The sequence below is a fragment of the Syngnathoides biaculeatus genome, chromosome 2 (genome assembly GCF_019802595.1).
Source record: "Syngnathoides biaculeatus isolate LvHL_M chromosome 2, ASM1980259v1, whole genome shotgun sequence".
In the NCBI taxonomy this organism is placed as follows: domain Eukaryota; kingdom Metazoa; phylum Chordata; class Actinopteri; order Syngnathiformes; family Syngnathidae; genus Syngnathoides; species Syngnathoides biaculeatus.
Genome location: NC_084641.1, coordinates 2,861,209 through 2,876,565, shown reverse-complemented (window position 1 = coordinate 2,876,565; position 15,357 = coordinate 2,861,209). Strand labels below are relative to the sequence as shown.

Here is a 15,357-nt window from a genome sequence, read left to right as displayed (position 1 = left end):
ACATAATTCCATTAATACTAAATGTATTAATGTCTTACTTATCAGATACAACCAGAACCTGAACTGGGTCAACGGCGTAAAATGCCTCAGTCCTGTGTGGCACTCAGTGATCTGAAGCTTCAGAGTCCCCACCTTCGCCATTCTACTTCTTCCAATATGTCTCGAGTGCCAGTGGATGGAGTCTCTCCTTCGTACCCGTCTCCCGTGACCCCCGCAATCGCTTTGAATCATAAGTCGGAACAGTCACTACAGAAAGGCCCTCCAGCCTTCTTGACACCACCACTGCCTGCGGTACCCTCATCAACCTCATTTCAGCCACGACATGATGCCAAGTCAGATCATTCAGGACACCGCTCGATTGACATGGTGCAGCTTTTGACGGTGAGAATACACAATAGTGTTTGACTTCTGATTTGTTTACAGCTGAAAAAAACAAAACAAAACTAAACATAAAGATGTACGGACACATAGACACAACTCCATAACATGACTTTTGCCCCATACATTTCTATATCTGCGCGTGTCTCTGAGTATGCTGGAAATCTGTTGACCAAGTCTGAAATGCGATAAATAGACTGACCTTTATAGATATTTGATGAGCAGAAAGTGTTGGTTCCTGAGTTTTATAACAATTTTGACAAGGTCAGCAACAAAATGTACACAAGTGGATCAGAACATCCTGTGTGTGATACGTTGTCAGCCAGGACCAAGTTGTCCAAGTCTGATATAATTTTTCTGTGTATGGAAAAACTTGGTCCACAGATCATAAAATATGGTGCACAAGTGTATACAAAAACAGCTCCCTTCAAAACGTAATTTCGAAAACATCAGTGGAGACAGAGGCGATCGTAGACCCAACTCACTTCGTAGCATTGTTTTTTTAAAACAAGAAATCCAGTGGTTATTTTATGTATTTATTTATTTTTATCAGTACACACGATCACTAATTTCGTCTCATTTTTTTTTTTTTGTTCGTTTGTTTGTGTACGTGTATATCAGTTACCTTGTCAAGTTTTTTCGATTGCCTAATTGCTGGACTATCAATTGCTTTGATAGTCTTTGGTGGTTGACAACACTGGAATCATGCAATGCAATGAAATGATGCATAGCTTCTGTAATTGATTCATTGAAGAGTACATGGTAAATTCATGGCCTTGTACGAAAATGAACAAAGATGGTGTTTTCCGACAGAAATATCCCATCATGTGGCAAGGTCATTTGGCCCTGAAAAACGAGCAGGCCGCTGTCCAGCTCCACTTGGTTTCTGGCAACACTTTTCTGGCGCAGCGTTCACTTCCGCCGCTAGAGGGCGGTCCTCTCCTTCGCATTGTCCAGAGGATGCGCCTGGAAGCGTCTCAGCTGGACAGTGTGGCAAGACGAATGACCGTAAGTACTTTTGAGTTTAAGACATGCAGGAGAGTAAAATAATAGTAATAATAATCATGCACTTAACATGATCAACGCCAGGTGGAAAATGATTACTGTTTGCTCCTGGCACTGCCATGCGGCCGAGACCAAGATGACGTCCTCAGTCAAACGGAAGCGTTGAAAAGTGGCTTCATCACCTACCTGCAGGCCAAGCAGGCAGCTGGCATCATCAATGTGCCCAACCCTGGCTCCAATCAGGTGGATATCCAATGTTCTTATTACCCTAGTGCAGTGATTCCCAAGCACTGTGCCTTATCGATCATTATCGAAATCATCAGGTATCGTGTGGAAAATTATCCAATTACACTATATTGTTTCCCCCACATTTTTTTTTTTTTTACTAAAAATAATTTGTCTTCATGTAATTATAGCTGCAACAAGCTGAACAATTATATGGCGTTAAGACTAGATGGCAGGCGATACAATTCACGTTGTCCCATTCATACGACACAATAGCTTTGTGGTCAACTAAGGTAAATTGAGATGAGATCATTATTATTTAAAAAAAAAAAAAAAAAAAAAAAAACAGGCACGTTTTTCCCTTCGATAGCACTTACAAAGTGTGTCCAAACATTTTTGACTATTAGTGTTTTAGGTACATTTTTGTTCGGTGGTGTGGGGCAAGATTTCGCTAATACTGGCACAGTTATTGGGAAATGCTGGTCTAATATTATGATTCGTTAAGATTTCCTTTTGAGGTGTTCAATTTTGTGTTTGCAGCCTGCCTACGTGGTGCAGATTTTCCCCCCGTGCGACTTTTCCGAGAGCCACCTTTTGCGCTTGGCCCCGGACCTTCTCAACAGCATCTCCACTATTTCACCTCACCTCATGATTGTCATTGCCTCTGTTTGAGTTTTATGAGTGTTTTTTTTCTAAAGCAAACAAAACACCAGCTGTTTTTTGTAAACTGGAATTGCCTCATACTTTTTATGAAAATCTAAATTAAGCATTTAAGAGTTTGTTTTTCAGTATTTTGGTTCACTTCACCAAGTCCTTAATTCACCTCAATGACGTTGAAGTCCAAAAATGTTCATTTTGAAGTACAGGATGTTTCCAAGAGCATTTGTGCTTGAATATTTCAATGTTGCCATGTTTTGGAGCCCTTGGGAAGGCTGTGGACTCACACTTTCCTTTATAAGATTCTTGACTTCTTTTTTTTCCTTCATCAAAATGATTGTGAGTTTTATTTTTAAGGAGAGATTTGAGGAGTCATTGCACTATGTACAACAACAACAAAAAAAAAGTGAAACCTTGTACAGATTTGAGTGTAAAATGATCTATGTTATGGTATAACCCAGAGATCAAGAATTATTTTAGTCTACTGCTTTTGCTCCATGGCCAAGTTGAGCGTTGTACAGTTTACAGAAGTCAGAAGTTAAGTTTTCAGCATCTTTCGTGAGCCATTGTGAAAGTGTAAATATGATACATAGTTCAAGACTGATGCAATGTGGCGAGACCAAGTGAATTTATTAGTTTACAGACCAATCCTCAAATGTTTGTTTCATGTTCTTCTCACAGTTGACAAAAGGGTGCCATTCACCTTTTTTTTTTTTTTTTTTTTTTAAGAATTCTGTGCCAAATGTTTGCGCTTTGCAGAAAAGAAAAAAAACGTGATCATAATCTATTTTAATTTAATATGACTTAGTATTTTCATTCCTTTTTGTGGAGGAATGTGGGGAGTATTATTATTTTTTTGCCTTTGTGTCGGTGCGCTGCTGATTTGTCCCGCTACTGTTCCAAGCTGTCGAATGACAGATGTGCAACGAATGTGACTTGAACTTGGAATCATGCCGCTATTGGATGTGTTTGTTTTTGTCTGTCTCCTGTGGACGTGTCCTTAAGCCAAGCTGTAAATACTTCCACGTGTCTGCTCATATTTCCACGTGTAGTTATTGTCTGAGGAAAGGGACTCTTTATGAAACCGATGCTGAAAGTAAATCACGCTTGTCAGTTTTGTTTGATGACTGCAAGCTCAATACTATCATTATGTTGAAGGCACTTATGTTTTGATAAATCGGAAGAGAAAAAAAAAAGATTATGAAAACTGTCTTAATTTGGGTGTATTTTGCCGCTCCTCCATGAGGACATTTTTAACTGTAAATAATTTTGTTGTTTAACTTCTGAAGATCATTAAATGGTCCATGACTGAATCTTTTTTTTTTTTTTTTTAAATGTATTTTTTTGGATTCATAAGGCAGCAAGTGTGCTGTAGTGGTGGTTGGTTCATCTACCTCACAGATGAGAGCTTCATCCAAAGGCAATGTGGAGTTGGCGTTCTCTCACATCAAAGAAAACTTGTGCATTACCTTAGTTGAGGCGGCATGGTGGACAACTGGTTAGAGTGGTGGTCTCACAGTTCTGAGGACCAGGGTTCAAATCCCGGCCTCCCTGCCTCTGCGGAGTTTGCATGTTCTTCCTGTGCCTGCGGAGGTTTTCCCTGGGCACTCCGAAACATGCATTTATTGAGACTCTTAATTGACCCCGAGTGTGATTGTGTATGTGTGAGCGATGCTCTCTCGATGTGCCCTGCGATTGGCTGGCAACCAGTTTAGGGTGTTCCCTCCCTCCGGCCCGATGATAATATAGCTCCAGCACTCCCCGCGACCCTCTGATGATTTGTGGCACAGAAAATGGATGGATGGATGGATGGATAGTTTAACTGAAGACTTGTCCATAGACGGCTGGTGCCCAGTCCATGGTGATCCCAGGCAGCTTGAAGACGAGATCACCAGGACAAGTTCAGTTGAAAACGGAGGTTGGTTCAATAAGTAGCTGCAGTGCAGCCAGTGGTCACAAGATGGCAGTAGTTCACAGCACAGGCTACAACGTCAGTTAAGTGGAATTTAGTTGGGAACTGCTCAAAGTTTTGTTTCAGTGCCCTGCAACCTGCTTCAAATTTGTAAGATGACACTTGGGTTTTGGTAGTGAATTGAATATATATGACTAATTTACATTTTGTCAATCTGAGCTACAACATATAGGAGAGATACTAACGTCCAGGCTTGGAAAGTAATTGAATACAGGCGACAGCGGTACGTAATAGGGATGCACAAAAAGGGTAACTATATTCGGATACTGTTGCGAAAAACAACAACAACAAAAAACAATTTTTAGTAAAAACAGATTATTTCCCCAAATCCCAAATTTAATGCAGGGAGAGGCTGGTGGTTGATTTGAGCCAGGGACAATGGAGATAATTCTAACTGGTTGGACCTTATTTACTGGTCTAGCGGAACATGAAATTCAAATCATTTTTCCACAGAAAAAGTGCGTGGTAACTGTCTTCTGAACTACTGGTGGCCTGCAGAAGCGTAGCAACGAGCTAACTGGCTAGCACACTCGCCGAACTGCTTGGTGCTCATTTTGAGAATTAAATACTTCTCCTCCCATATGTACGTATCTATCTGTCCATCTTATATTGGATAGCATTACTGACTTTAAGTGGCAACTAGTACCGAGCAGAATAAATTTTTCACATTTTCCGTCCCGATCCCGATCCTGGTCATGTCAAGATTTTGGGATTGCGCCGGTCTTCTTTCAACCGCCATTCATTTCAGGTTGGTTTCATAACGTTCCACTGCTAGACACAAATAGGCAACAGGACCATTTGAGTTCCATCAAGAAGCTTTCATGGCTTGTCTCATGTTTGTCTCCGGCAGTGTGGCGTCTTCAGTAAGAAGAGAGGAGTGTGACTGCTTATGTGATTTAGTGCCCTCACAGGCCACCGCTGGGAATGTTAATTGGTGGCCTTTTTGCAGGCTGACAAAAAGCAGAACAGGCTGGGACAAGACACAGACAGAGTGAGAGCGCAGGTCATGAAAGGCCCTTATGATGCTTTTATTTGACTTCTTTCTGTAGGAGTATTTCACATTTGGAAAACATCTCATTTTAGCTGGGAGTGGAAAAGAATTTTTTTTTTTTTTGAGGCACTGATAAGTGCTTGTTTTCTTGTTTGTGTTCTCCTGGCACTGAGGTTCCAGCATTCCATGCTGCTCACAGAAGCAAACAAATATAGCAGGGTTTCTTGGGCCGGGTACTGAAATGTAACCCTTCTCTGGAGACCGGATGCAGGGTCATAGGTTTGGGACCCATGGAAAACAAAAATATGGAGGTTGGGACTGCCACCTCACAAAAATGTTTCACAGGACACTGTGCAAGTGGTCAAAAGGCTTTGGCTGCTCAGTGTTTACATAAGAAATGAACACATCAAACGCTTGATGGAGGCTTTTTACAAGCGGTCCTGAACAAGAAAACTTTTGTCAGCTAGGATTTCTTGGTTCAATTTCGTATTGTTTAAACATTGTGCAGTTCATATTTTGACAAACAGGATGTTCTCAGAGAAAAGTGGCCAATGGGCTTCGATTGTCACAAAGAGAGAGAGAGGGAAAGAGAGACTAGAAGAGTTGCAGAAAAGCATGCAAGTGGATGTCCTTGGAGATTTACTGGGTCATTTGCGGGTAAAACTCATCTTTCATTCAGTTCCCTGTTAGAACCCAACAAGTTGTACAAAAAGAATTGGAACATTGATTAGTTGGCTGTAGAACAGGAACATTTAAAGTAAGGTCAAATTAGAGGTCAGGGTGCAAAGATGGGGTTGATTAAAATTCATGTCTGGATTATTTTGTTTTGTAATACATGCACATCATTTGCAGCAAGTTGCCAAACATAAATGGGGTAAAAATATGTTTTTATTGTGCACTCCTGAACATTCTTGATTTTGAGTCTTTCTGGGTGTAGTTACTCTATCGACCGCGAGGGCTCCAGGAAGTGATGTAATGCTTTTTAAACAACTCCGCACTACACTTGGAAAGTTAAAGAAGCTCTTGCCATACTGCCTGCACCAATAGTATAACCACCTGCAACACAATAAAACATCGCGAAACAGCAAGGTCAAAGTACATGGGAATGAAGCGAACAACGGCAGACCGACACTAAATGAACAGCCGAAAATTCTTCCAAAAAATAGCCTCAAATTGCTAAAGACGGGAAGGCGCTTGATTCAAAACACAGATGACACATTGAGTCAAATTTATCGTTTAAACTGCTGTATAACAGCTATTTAATCATCTCAAAATGGCATTGTTTTTAGAGTAGTTAAATATTTGCTTATCCCCAACTAGTTATAATACCCTCGCTTATTCACTATGTTTCCCCTTGCTCACCTGTTTTTTTAACCATTCCACTAATTCACTTATTCATGTTTTTATTCCACGAAATATATTCCTTTTTTTCATAGCATTTGGAATGACTGCTGATTATTCAATGATTTTTGCTATTCAAACACAAATCACATCAAACTTGATTACATTTCCACTCCACAATGGACAAAAACTGTTCCCGGGAGTTTAAAAATATCACTAAATTACAGCATCCATCCATCCATTTTCTTCACCGCTTATCCTCACAAGGGTCGTGGGGAGTGGTGGAGTCTATCCCAGCTGTCAACGGGCAGGAAGCGGGGTAGACACTGAACTGGTTGCCAGCCAATTACAGGACACATGGAGACAAACAGCTGCACTCACAATCTCACCTAGGGACAATTTAAAGTGTCCAATTAATGTTGCATGTTTTTGGGATGTGGGAGGAAACCGGAGTGCCCGGAAAAAACCCGCGCAGGCACGGATCGAACATTCAAACTCCACACAGGCGGGGCCGGGATCGAACCCGGGTCCCAAGAAACTGTGAAGCCATCGCTTTACCAGCTGATCTAGCCTGCCGCCTAAATGACAACAATGATTTAAAAAAATAAATGAATCCATTACAGTATCAGTAAATATAATTCAGTGTATTGTACACACACAATGGAACTACAAGAACAGTGTATGGCACCACAGTTCACATCAAGATATTGCTTCAGTAGGGTACACTTTTTAGCTGTTTACTAAATGTAAAAAATGTCTATATAATAACATAGATAGCATGCACACGCACGTAGTGTAAATATACATATAAGTACACAGTTCAAGAAGCTTCTGTGAGAACAACAATAGATGAAGACGTTTCACGGTCAACCACAGCCGAGTGGGAAGTTCACACTTTTTTTTTTTTTGCACACTGAGGGAGTAAAACTCAGCTTATTTCTTCTTCTGCCGCTGCTTTCTTTCCCCCAAAAGTTGTGAGGGTGAATGTCCCAAGCCTCATTTGTGGTACAAGCTGAATATTTGTAGATGATCATGCAAACATGCCTTAGGGCTGATGTTGTGGTTTGATGCTGTGCTTTGTTGCTCCCTGAGTTGCACTTCAGAGTTCTTTGGGAGAATGAATATTCAGTGACAAAAATGGTAGAAAACCAAATGTGGCTCAGTATTAACATTGTAAGCATTGATTGTTGTGAGTGTATTTTGCCCAAAAAAAGGGAGACTGAACAAAAAAAGAAAAATGCAATTTTGGCAGTTTCCATTTGACGGTCCACGAGCTTAATCAATAATCAGTCAAAATTCAATATGCAGTCAACCACGTCAAGTCAAACCTTAAAGTGCTTGATTGGAGCTCACTTGATCTAGAATGCTTTTTGTATTAAAAAAAAAAAATCTTACACAATTTCTCTCATGCATACTACATTGGAATGCCAAACAAAATAGCATCTACATGAAAAGTCCATGAATTGAAAGCAAGACAGAACCCTCAAGAAAGTTATAATGCACAAATAAGGATCCTAATTTAGACATCTTATTGCAGATTTACTTTTTAATCACTCGCATACAAATAGTTGGGCCTCTGGAATGCGTGTGCAAGTGTGAAATTACACAACCAATTAGCTGTTGTGTTTGCTGCTGCTAAAGTCCAAAAATTTGTCTGTAACCAAGTTCTGAATGAGGCCAAATTGTGTCGTAACAGTGTGTTTAATGTCGCCCCACACACTGAGATTCTTGTGTCAGACAATGTATACTGTCAAAGTCAAAAGGTAAGCAGAGGTGGATTGCTACCACAGATTAGTATGCACTAACAGTGTTAGCTTCTGATAATCGCAATAATGTTGCACTCTCGTCCGATGTTGTCAACGTGAAGGTATTTGTAAGCAAGTGTGAAAAGCACTGCTTTGATACAGTAATATGCTTTTGTGTGTGCGGACATGAAGCAAATTCTGCTGATTCCACCTCACAAACACAACAACCGAGCAACGATACCATCCTGGAATTGTCACGAAATGTTGTGTATCAGTACTAATTAAGGTTCAAACCGAACGCTGCCGTGTCACTTGAGTTGGCACGAACTGCAGGAAGTACTGAATGTGACCGATAACATGCAGTCATACACTCAATCAAAGGTTATGTCGATAAAGAGACGCAGTAGAACATTTACAGTGGCCTTCCCTTTGTGACCAACATTACTCCGTCAGCCAGCTGAATGTCTTGTGGTGTAATGGTGTTATTACAGCTGACAATAGTGATGTTTTATTTAACTCGAGCGAGCAATACTTTTTATAGCCTAATGTGACATTCAGACAGATAGCATCATCACCTCCCGCCTTGCTGCGAGAATCCATTTTTCAATGTCACGTTCTGGACCGTGTTGTTTTTATTGCGGGAGGAAGGCTCTGGGTCATGATGTGACTCGCCGAAGATTTTTTTGCTTGCTCGTTCACTTTTCCGGGGAAAATAAGAGACGAGCTCGTGTGTTTACATCCTTCTCGCTGTCCATCTATTTTTGATTTGGCCGCTTCCCTGCCTCCACAACACAAGCCGGCCTGTGGGCCAGCCTGAATGACTGGGACTCGGGCTGAAGCCTTTGGGTGGTTGCCGTATGTTTGAAAATCGTCCCCGTGTATGTGCCTTACTCACTGGGAGGCGGTGCCGGTGGTGGTGTACAAAGAGGCATTATGCCGCATGCTCTGCCTGCTCAGCGCCCGGCCCTGGCTTCCACACAGGAAATGATAGGTTGGAATTTGGGGGAGGTTGGAAAATCCAAAAGTAGAATCAAGGAAATGCTAGAAAACAAAGATGGGCGAGGACAATTGAGATTGATCAGCACTCAGCTGCAATGTTTGTGTTTAGCTGACGCCTAAACTCATTGGGTGCAACATCTTTGCGGCATAATCACTGTACCCACATATGAACATTAATGCCAACTTGAATATTCTGTGTGTGACATGATTTGCAAAGATTTATTACACACCACATGACCTCCACGTCACGACTTGGACACCTTACATGAGTTACATACATCCCATGACATGCATACATGTGTCTTAGATAGACTGTATCACATGACTTTTGACTGTTTTGATCGCACACAATTTGGTATAGAAAAATTTGTGAACTAATTTTAAAAGACAAAATGCCGCAAAATATTCTGGGAGGATATAAAATTGCGTTTGAAATGCACGTTTTGCGTCACCTATTTCTTCTGTGATTGTTGTATTTGTTGTATAATTTGCTAATTATGCTATTTCTTGGCGGCACGGTGGATCAGCTGGTAAAACGTTGGCCTCACAGTTCTGACGTCCCAGGTTCAATCCTGGACCCGCCTGTGTGGAGTTTGCATGTTCCCCCCGTGCCTGCGTGGGTTTTCTCCGGGCACTTCGGTTTCCTCCCACATCCCAAAAACATGCAACATTAATTGGACACTCTAAATTGCCGCTAGGTGTGATTGTGAAGTGCGACTGTTTGTCTCCATGAGCCTTGCGATTGGCTGGCAACCAGTTCAGGGTGTACCCCGCCTCCTGCCCGTTGACAGCTGGGATAGGCTCCACCACTCCCCGCGACTCTCGTGAGAATAAGTGGCGAAGAAAATGGATGGATGGATGCGATTTCTTTTGCTGTGGCGCAATAATTTTCATTTCATTGTGACACCGCGAGGGTGAACAATATCTTGAGTAATGAATTGTCTACACTGGCAGTGTGTGAAACAATGTAAGATTTTTCTGCTTACAAATATAAAATTGAAATTGTTCTTCACTGCCTTGTGAGTGCCATCATATGATAGGTTGCATACGCACTAAAACACATGCCAGCGCGCATGCTAACACTTTAACCAATGTGTTCAGTTGTACTTCATTGGAGTAGTCAGACAAGAATATTCAGAGATTACGGAACTCGTTGTGTACTTAAGGTGCGGTCTCCATGTAAGTGCTCCCTATGGTCACAAAAATATGGTAGATATCATACATAAGTATTTTAATACTCCATCCGTTTGGAGACTTCATGAGTTGGGATGTCTGGGTCTATGTGTAGAGTTAGTTAAAGGTGTACTGCTGCTAATGACTAGCAGATGGTGACTGCCCACTGATCTTTGCGTTCTAGTAATGTCTCCCTTGAAAAGTGAAAGTCAAGTTAAACTGTCCAAAGGTTTTGCATTGATTGATGTCTCAATCAGTGCCAGGTTTGAGCTACTGGAGGGAAGTAGAAGCAAAAGCACAAGCACTCTTAAAACCTTCGCTGATATTTAGAGCTCACCACTGATGCTGTGAAGAGGATGGAAACAATCTCATACACACGATAGAACTCGATGCTAAAAATCTCGGAGGATGTTGAAATTCTAACAACTGACATTAAGAATATGGCTCTTTCTGACCATTTTTGTGTATTCTTTGAAATACACATTCATCTGAAAGTTCAGACAACCTCCATGTCATTCAAGAAAAGGTATATAAATGAGAGGACTGCCGCTAAGTTGCTGCCATGTGAGGAAGCTATAGACCCGTCTCAAATCTCCCTTTCATCAAGATTGAGTTATTTTGACTCAACTCAGCATTTTCTTGAAGTTAAATGGATTGTTTGACAAATTTCAATCAGATTTCCAAACTCATCACTGTACAGAATCTGCTCTTATCAAAGTGCTAAGTGATATAAGGTTCAATACTGACTCAAGAGAGGTGTCACGTTTGGTTTTGTTGGATCTCAGTGTGGCTTTTGATATGGTAGATCATAATGGGAACTTAGGTACAACTCAATGGAACAGTCCTGATGTTCAGGTCCTATCTGGAGAAAATTATTTTGTGACCACTGGAAGTGCTCAATCTTAACAAAGGGCCATGACCTATGAGGTGCCTCAGAGGTCAATTCTTGGACACCTACAGTTCAGGTTGTATATGTTACCCTTGGGTCAAATTCTTCAGAACTTCAATTATTGACTGTTATATTTAGCTGATAAATAACTGGATGAGCCAAAATTTTCTTCAACTAAATTATAACAAAACTGAAATAATTATTTTTGAGAATAACATTTTACAATTTTTTTTTCGGCTCATGTACACAACTGAAATGCTTTTAGACGCACTACAAAGAACGTTTTGGGTCAGACACATAACTGAAAGGCTTTCACACCTCGACTGAGAGACTCTCATGCACACTACTGAAATGCTCTCACTTGTATTGGCCATGCCGGTGTGACGGCCTGAGCGCTCCCCCGGGCTGAAAAGTCTCCTTGTGATTAATGCGCATATGTTACTAACAGGGGAACTCTGGGTACATAGCAGACGCTTACTGGGAAATCCCCCAGTCTCATAGTTCCCCTTCTTCTACATAGAGGGAGCTAACATACGTTATATCCTAACCCTAATACAACCTTATAACAAAAGTTGATAAAAAGGTATACACATATATGTACGTTCACTGTGTTCTTCTTTCTGAGACAAACACGGCGAATATGAACACTCCGCGAGTGTTATTAAAAGTTTAGTTTAGAGTGTTAAGAAGTTATCGAATGGCACATGTTGAAGAAGCATGGATGGGATGTTTCAGACTGGCCGGAAGTTCACAAATCATATGTGCATGAGCATTAATCACAAGGAAACTTTTCAGCCCCGTGAGCGCTCAGACCGTCACCCTGTCATGGGTGTGCCAGTCCCCGATGTGGCACCCACCTGCCTCAATCAGTAGATGAGCACACGGGTGCCTCGTCCCAGTAATTACAGCTCACAGTTACATGGCCATGCGTGTGAGCTGGTCTTTGCCAGATTGTTGTACTTATGTAACGTGCCTCCAAGTCCTTCCTGTGTACCAAACGCCGCCTCGTTCTTGACCTTCCTCTCACGACTGCCGATTCTGCTACTGCTGCCTCCATGGACTACCTGCTGGTGTTTTGACCTTGGACTGAATAGAGACTCTTCTCTAATTGCTCCTAAGCCTCGTGACTTGTGCATTTGGGTCCAGCCTCGAGTTCTCGCCGTGACACGCACACCACAGATATTTTTTGTTTTTCCTCAACTGCTGTCACACACACTTTAGAGTCCTTAACACATATCATTGAAATACACTTTTAATTTAGTAATATACCGATGTCACGCTGTGGCGACCCCTAACGGGACAAGCCAAAAGAAACATACTTTTTTTTACTCCTCTCTGTAGTTGGATTAAGTGTTTCACTAGTGCTAGTGTTTTAGTGGTTGATGCGAGCAAAAAAGAAACAAAAATCAGTCGTGCGTGTGTGTGCATGTGTGTGTGTTTCAGTAGCATGTGTGTGTTTGTGTGTATGTGGAACGTAATCCTGAATTATGCTCCTGATGACCTCTCACAGGTAAAAGATGATGTTCATGCAGCTCTACATATCCAAACACGTCTCCATTTCCTCCTGGGCTGTCCTATCTGATCCCATCCTGTCCCAGCGGAGTCATGCGGAACTGAATCAACAGGTGGTCGTCTAAGAGGTTCCTCGCGGCTTGGTGGCCCCCCTACATCACCTCCCTCCTCCGTGTTGACTTTATTCACCTCACTTGTTTCCTGCCGTAAGCGTTCACAAAAGGCCTCGGGAGCGACGGGCGGCCACTCGATACGGAAGGAGGAGAGTACAGATGCGCCTTGAGGAGAATCTCATTCTACTTGATTGAGCACATAGGAACGTTTGCCACACCTCTTTGACCTGCATCTCAACGCACACACACACACACACACACACACACACACACACACACACACACACACACACACACACACACAGTGGAGGCGTCGTCTGAGAATATGAGCATGTTCCAGTTCAGGGCATTGGAATGCTGAGCTAATGTTGTGAAAAGCGGGGGAGTAGATTTGCTTGATTTGATTTGATGAAGATGCACACGAGGAGGCTGCCTTTGAATGTCTACCAAATGACGTTCAAGGCTCTGAACACTTTAGAGCGCCTTTGAAGAGTTCTGAAAAACTACCCTCAAAAAGGATGAGAAGTCCAGAATTTGCCGGCGTTAAGTGCTGCCTACTTTGTTGGCTCGCCACTGTTGCTGTTTCATTGCCAATGTAGCGTTGTTGTTTGCGGGTTATTTCCAGCCTTCCATTTTCCCCAGCTGACTTCGTGCACACCCAGGACTGGTCCCCAATCAATCAATCACATGACAAACTAGCATTCTGTTCGCATTTACACCTTTGGACACATGAGAGTGGGGGTGCACAAAGTATGGCTGGTGGCCCAGATACAGCCCTCTCCACTCTTTAATCAGGCCCACAAACTGCAACTACGTCCATTCATATTTTTTTTGAATGTCCCACTCATAAAATATCCAGTTAAAATGTAGCGTTTGTGACAGGTAATATTAAAATGAGATGGAACTTGTCTTAGGGCAGTGGTTTTCAAACTTTTGGGGTAGCAACCCCAGTTGGAAATTAACTTTTTCCGTGCCCCTTGCTGCTTCAAATTTTCTCTGATGGGGAGTGCAAAGATGCTGGTGTTGAAAATTGGAAACCGGGGAGGGTGAAAAATTGTCAAGTGGGATGGAGTTTGGGGGGACTGAAACAATCTGCAAATCATGACACTGCACCCCCATTGAAACCATTGTCTTATGCCCTGTTCAGTCATTTTTCTAAAAGCCTCCTACTGTATTATTCGATTGTATTTATAGTTGTTACATTTGCAAGGCTCCAAAGCAACAAGTGCCAGTGGACAGTGACTGACAAAAGTGAAAATAATAGTTTCTCATCGCCTGTAACAAAATTACAATGCGGAATTTCCTCAAGTAGTTTTATAAAGGCTATAACAAAACATGGACAACATTCATTACATTTCACTGCTTTGTTTATTTTTGAGGGCTAGGTTTTAAATACAAACAGCGGGACAAATGATGCCTTCACGACGAGTCCATTTGAACAAATGTGTGGAAACGTCGAGTGTCTCACTGGTGTATTCCGCCTCAGCAAAATCGAACAGGCTTGGGGTTAACCATTTTTAAGTCAAAACAGACATCTCTCTCCTTCTGTGGTTGCCGGTTATTTGTCAAACGTCAGGAAGCTTTGCTTTCAAGAAACACTCCAACGCAGCTTGGAAGTGGAACAATGTCCGTTCACTTATGGACTGGACTGAGCACGCCAAGCGAAAACAATAAAAATCACTTGAGATGTATTTATTTGGTAAAATATGCATACATAGAAGATTAAGCATGAAAGCAGAGCGACAGATTCATCTCACGCTGTGTCTATAGCTCCAACTCCAAATGAGCGTACCTAGGAATGCTACTTTCAACTCACTTCAGCATAGACGATGACGTCAAAGTGCAACTTTTGTCTAACTGAAGCTCCACAACACACTTTAACATAGCTCGTTGGCACAAAGATGTTAGCAAGATTGTGGCAAGGTACAATTGTTGTTTATGTGAAGCTCCTCCATACACGTTAACATAGTTCTTGAGGCCAAAAAAGCCAAAAGATGGCCAAAAAGCACGACCTGTGTCCAAATGTAGTTCCTAAACTAACTTTAACAGTAAAGATTTTTTTGTGTGTGACTAACACAGAATAAATTCCCTGACAAATCTGCAAATATTGGAATTTGCAAATAGATTTTGCTGTACACAAAATGAGGTGAAGTGGTTATCATTCACGTGGTGGAAGGGATGTCTAATTTTGCTAACAGATGATGAGCCTTTGCGCACGCATGTGTGTGCATGGAACAACAATTGGCCGGCTGTTTGCAGTTGCCTTACACCTGTGCTTGAATCCCCCCTCTCATCTCACACACACACACACACACACAACACACACCACACACACACACACACACACACAACACACA

At 41.9% G+C, this 15,357-nt stretch overlaps 1 protein-coding gene across 2 annotated transcripts in view; it reads left to right on the top strand.

Moving 5' to 3' along the window:
• Window positions 1-2,335, top strand: part of spen (spen family transcriptional repressor) — a 30,695-nt gene extending 28,360 nt beyond the window's left edge. For both annotated transcript variants that reach the window (XM_061813118.1, XM_061813125.1), the window contains 4 exons: window positions 46-381; window positions 1,192-1,386; window positions 1,468-1,626; window positions 2,149-2,335. In XM_061813118.1, coding sequence (XP_061669102.1) covers window positions 46-381; window positions 1,192-1,386; window positions 1,468-1,626; window positions 2,149-2,280 — 822 coding nt within the window. In that variant the 3' untranslated portion in view covers window positions 2,281-2,335. The remainder of the gene's footprint in view (window positions 1-45; window positions 382-1,191; window positions 1,387-1,467; window positions 1,627-2,148) is intronic.
• The last annotated feature ends 13,022 nt before the right edge of the window (window positions 2,336-15,357 follow it).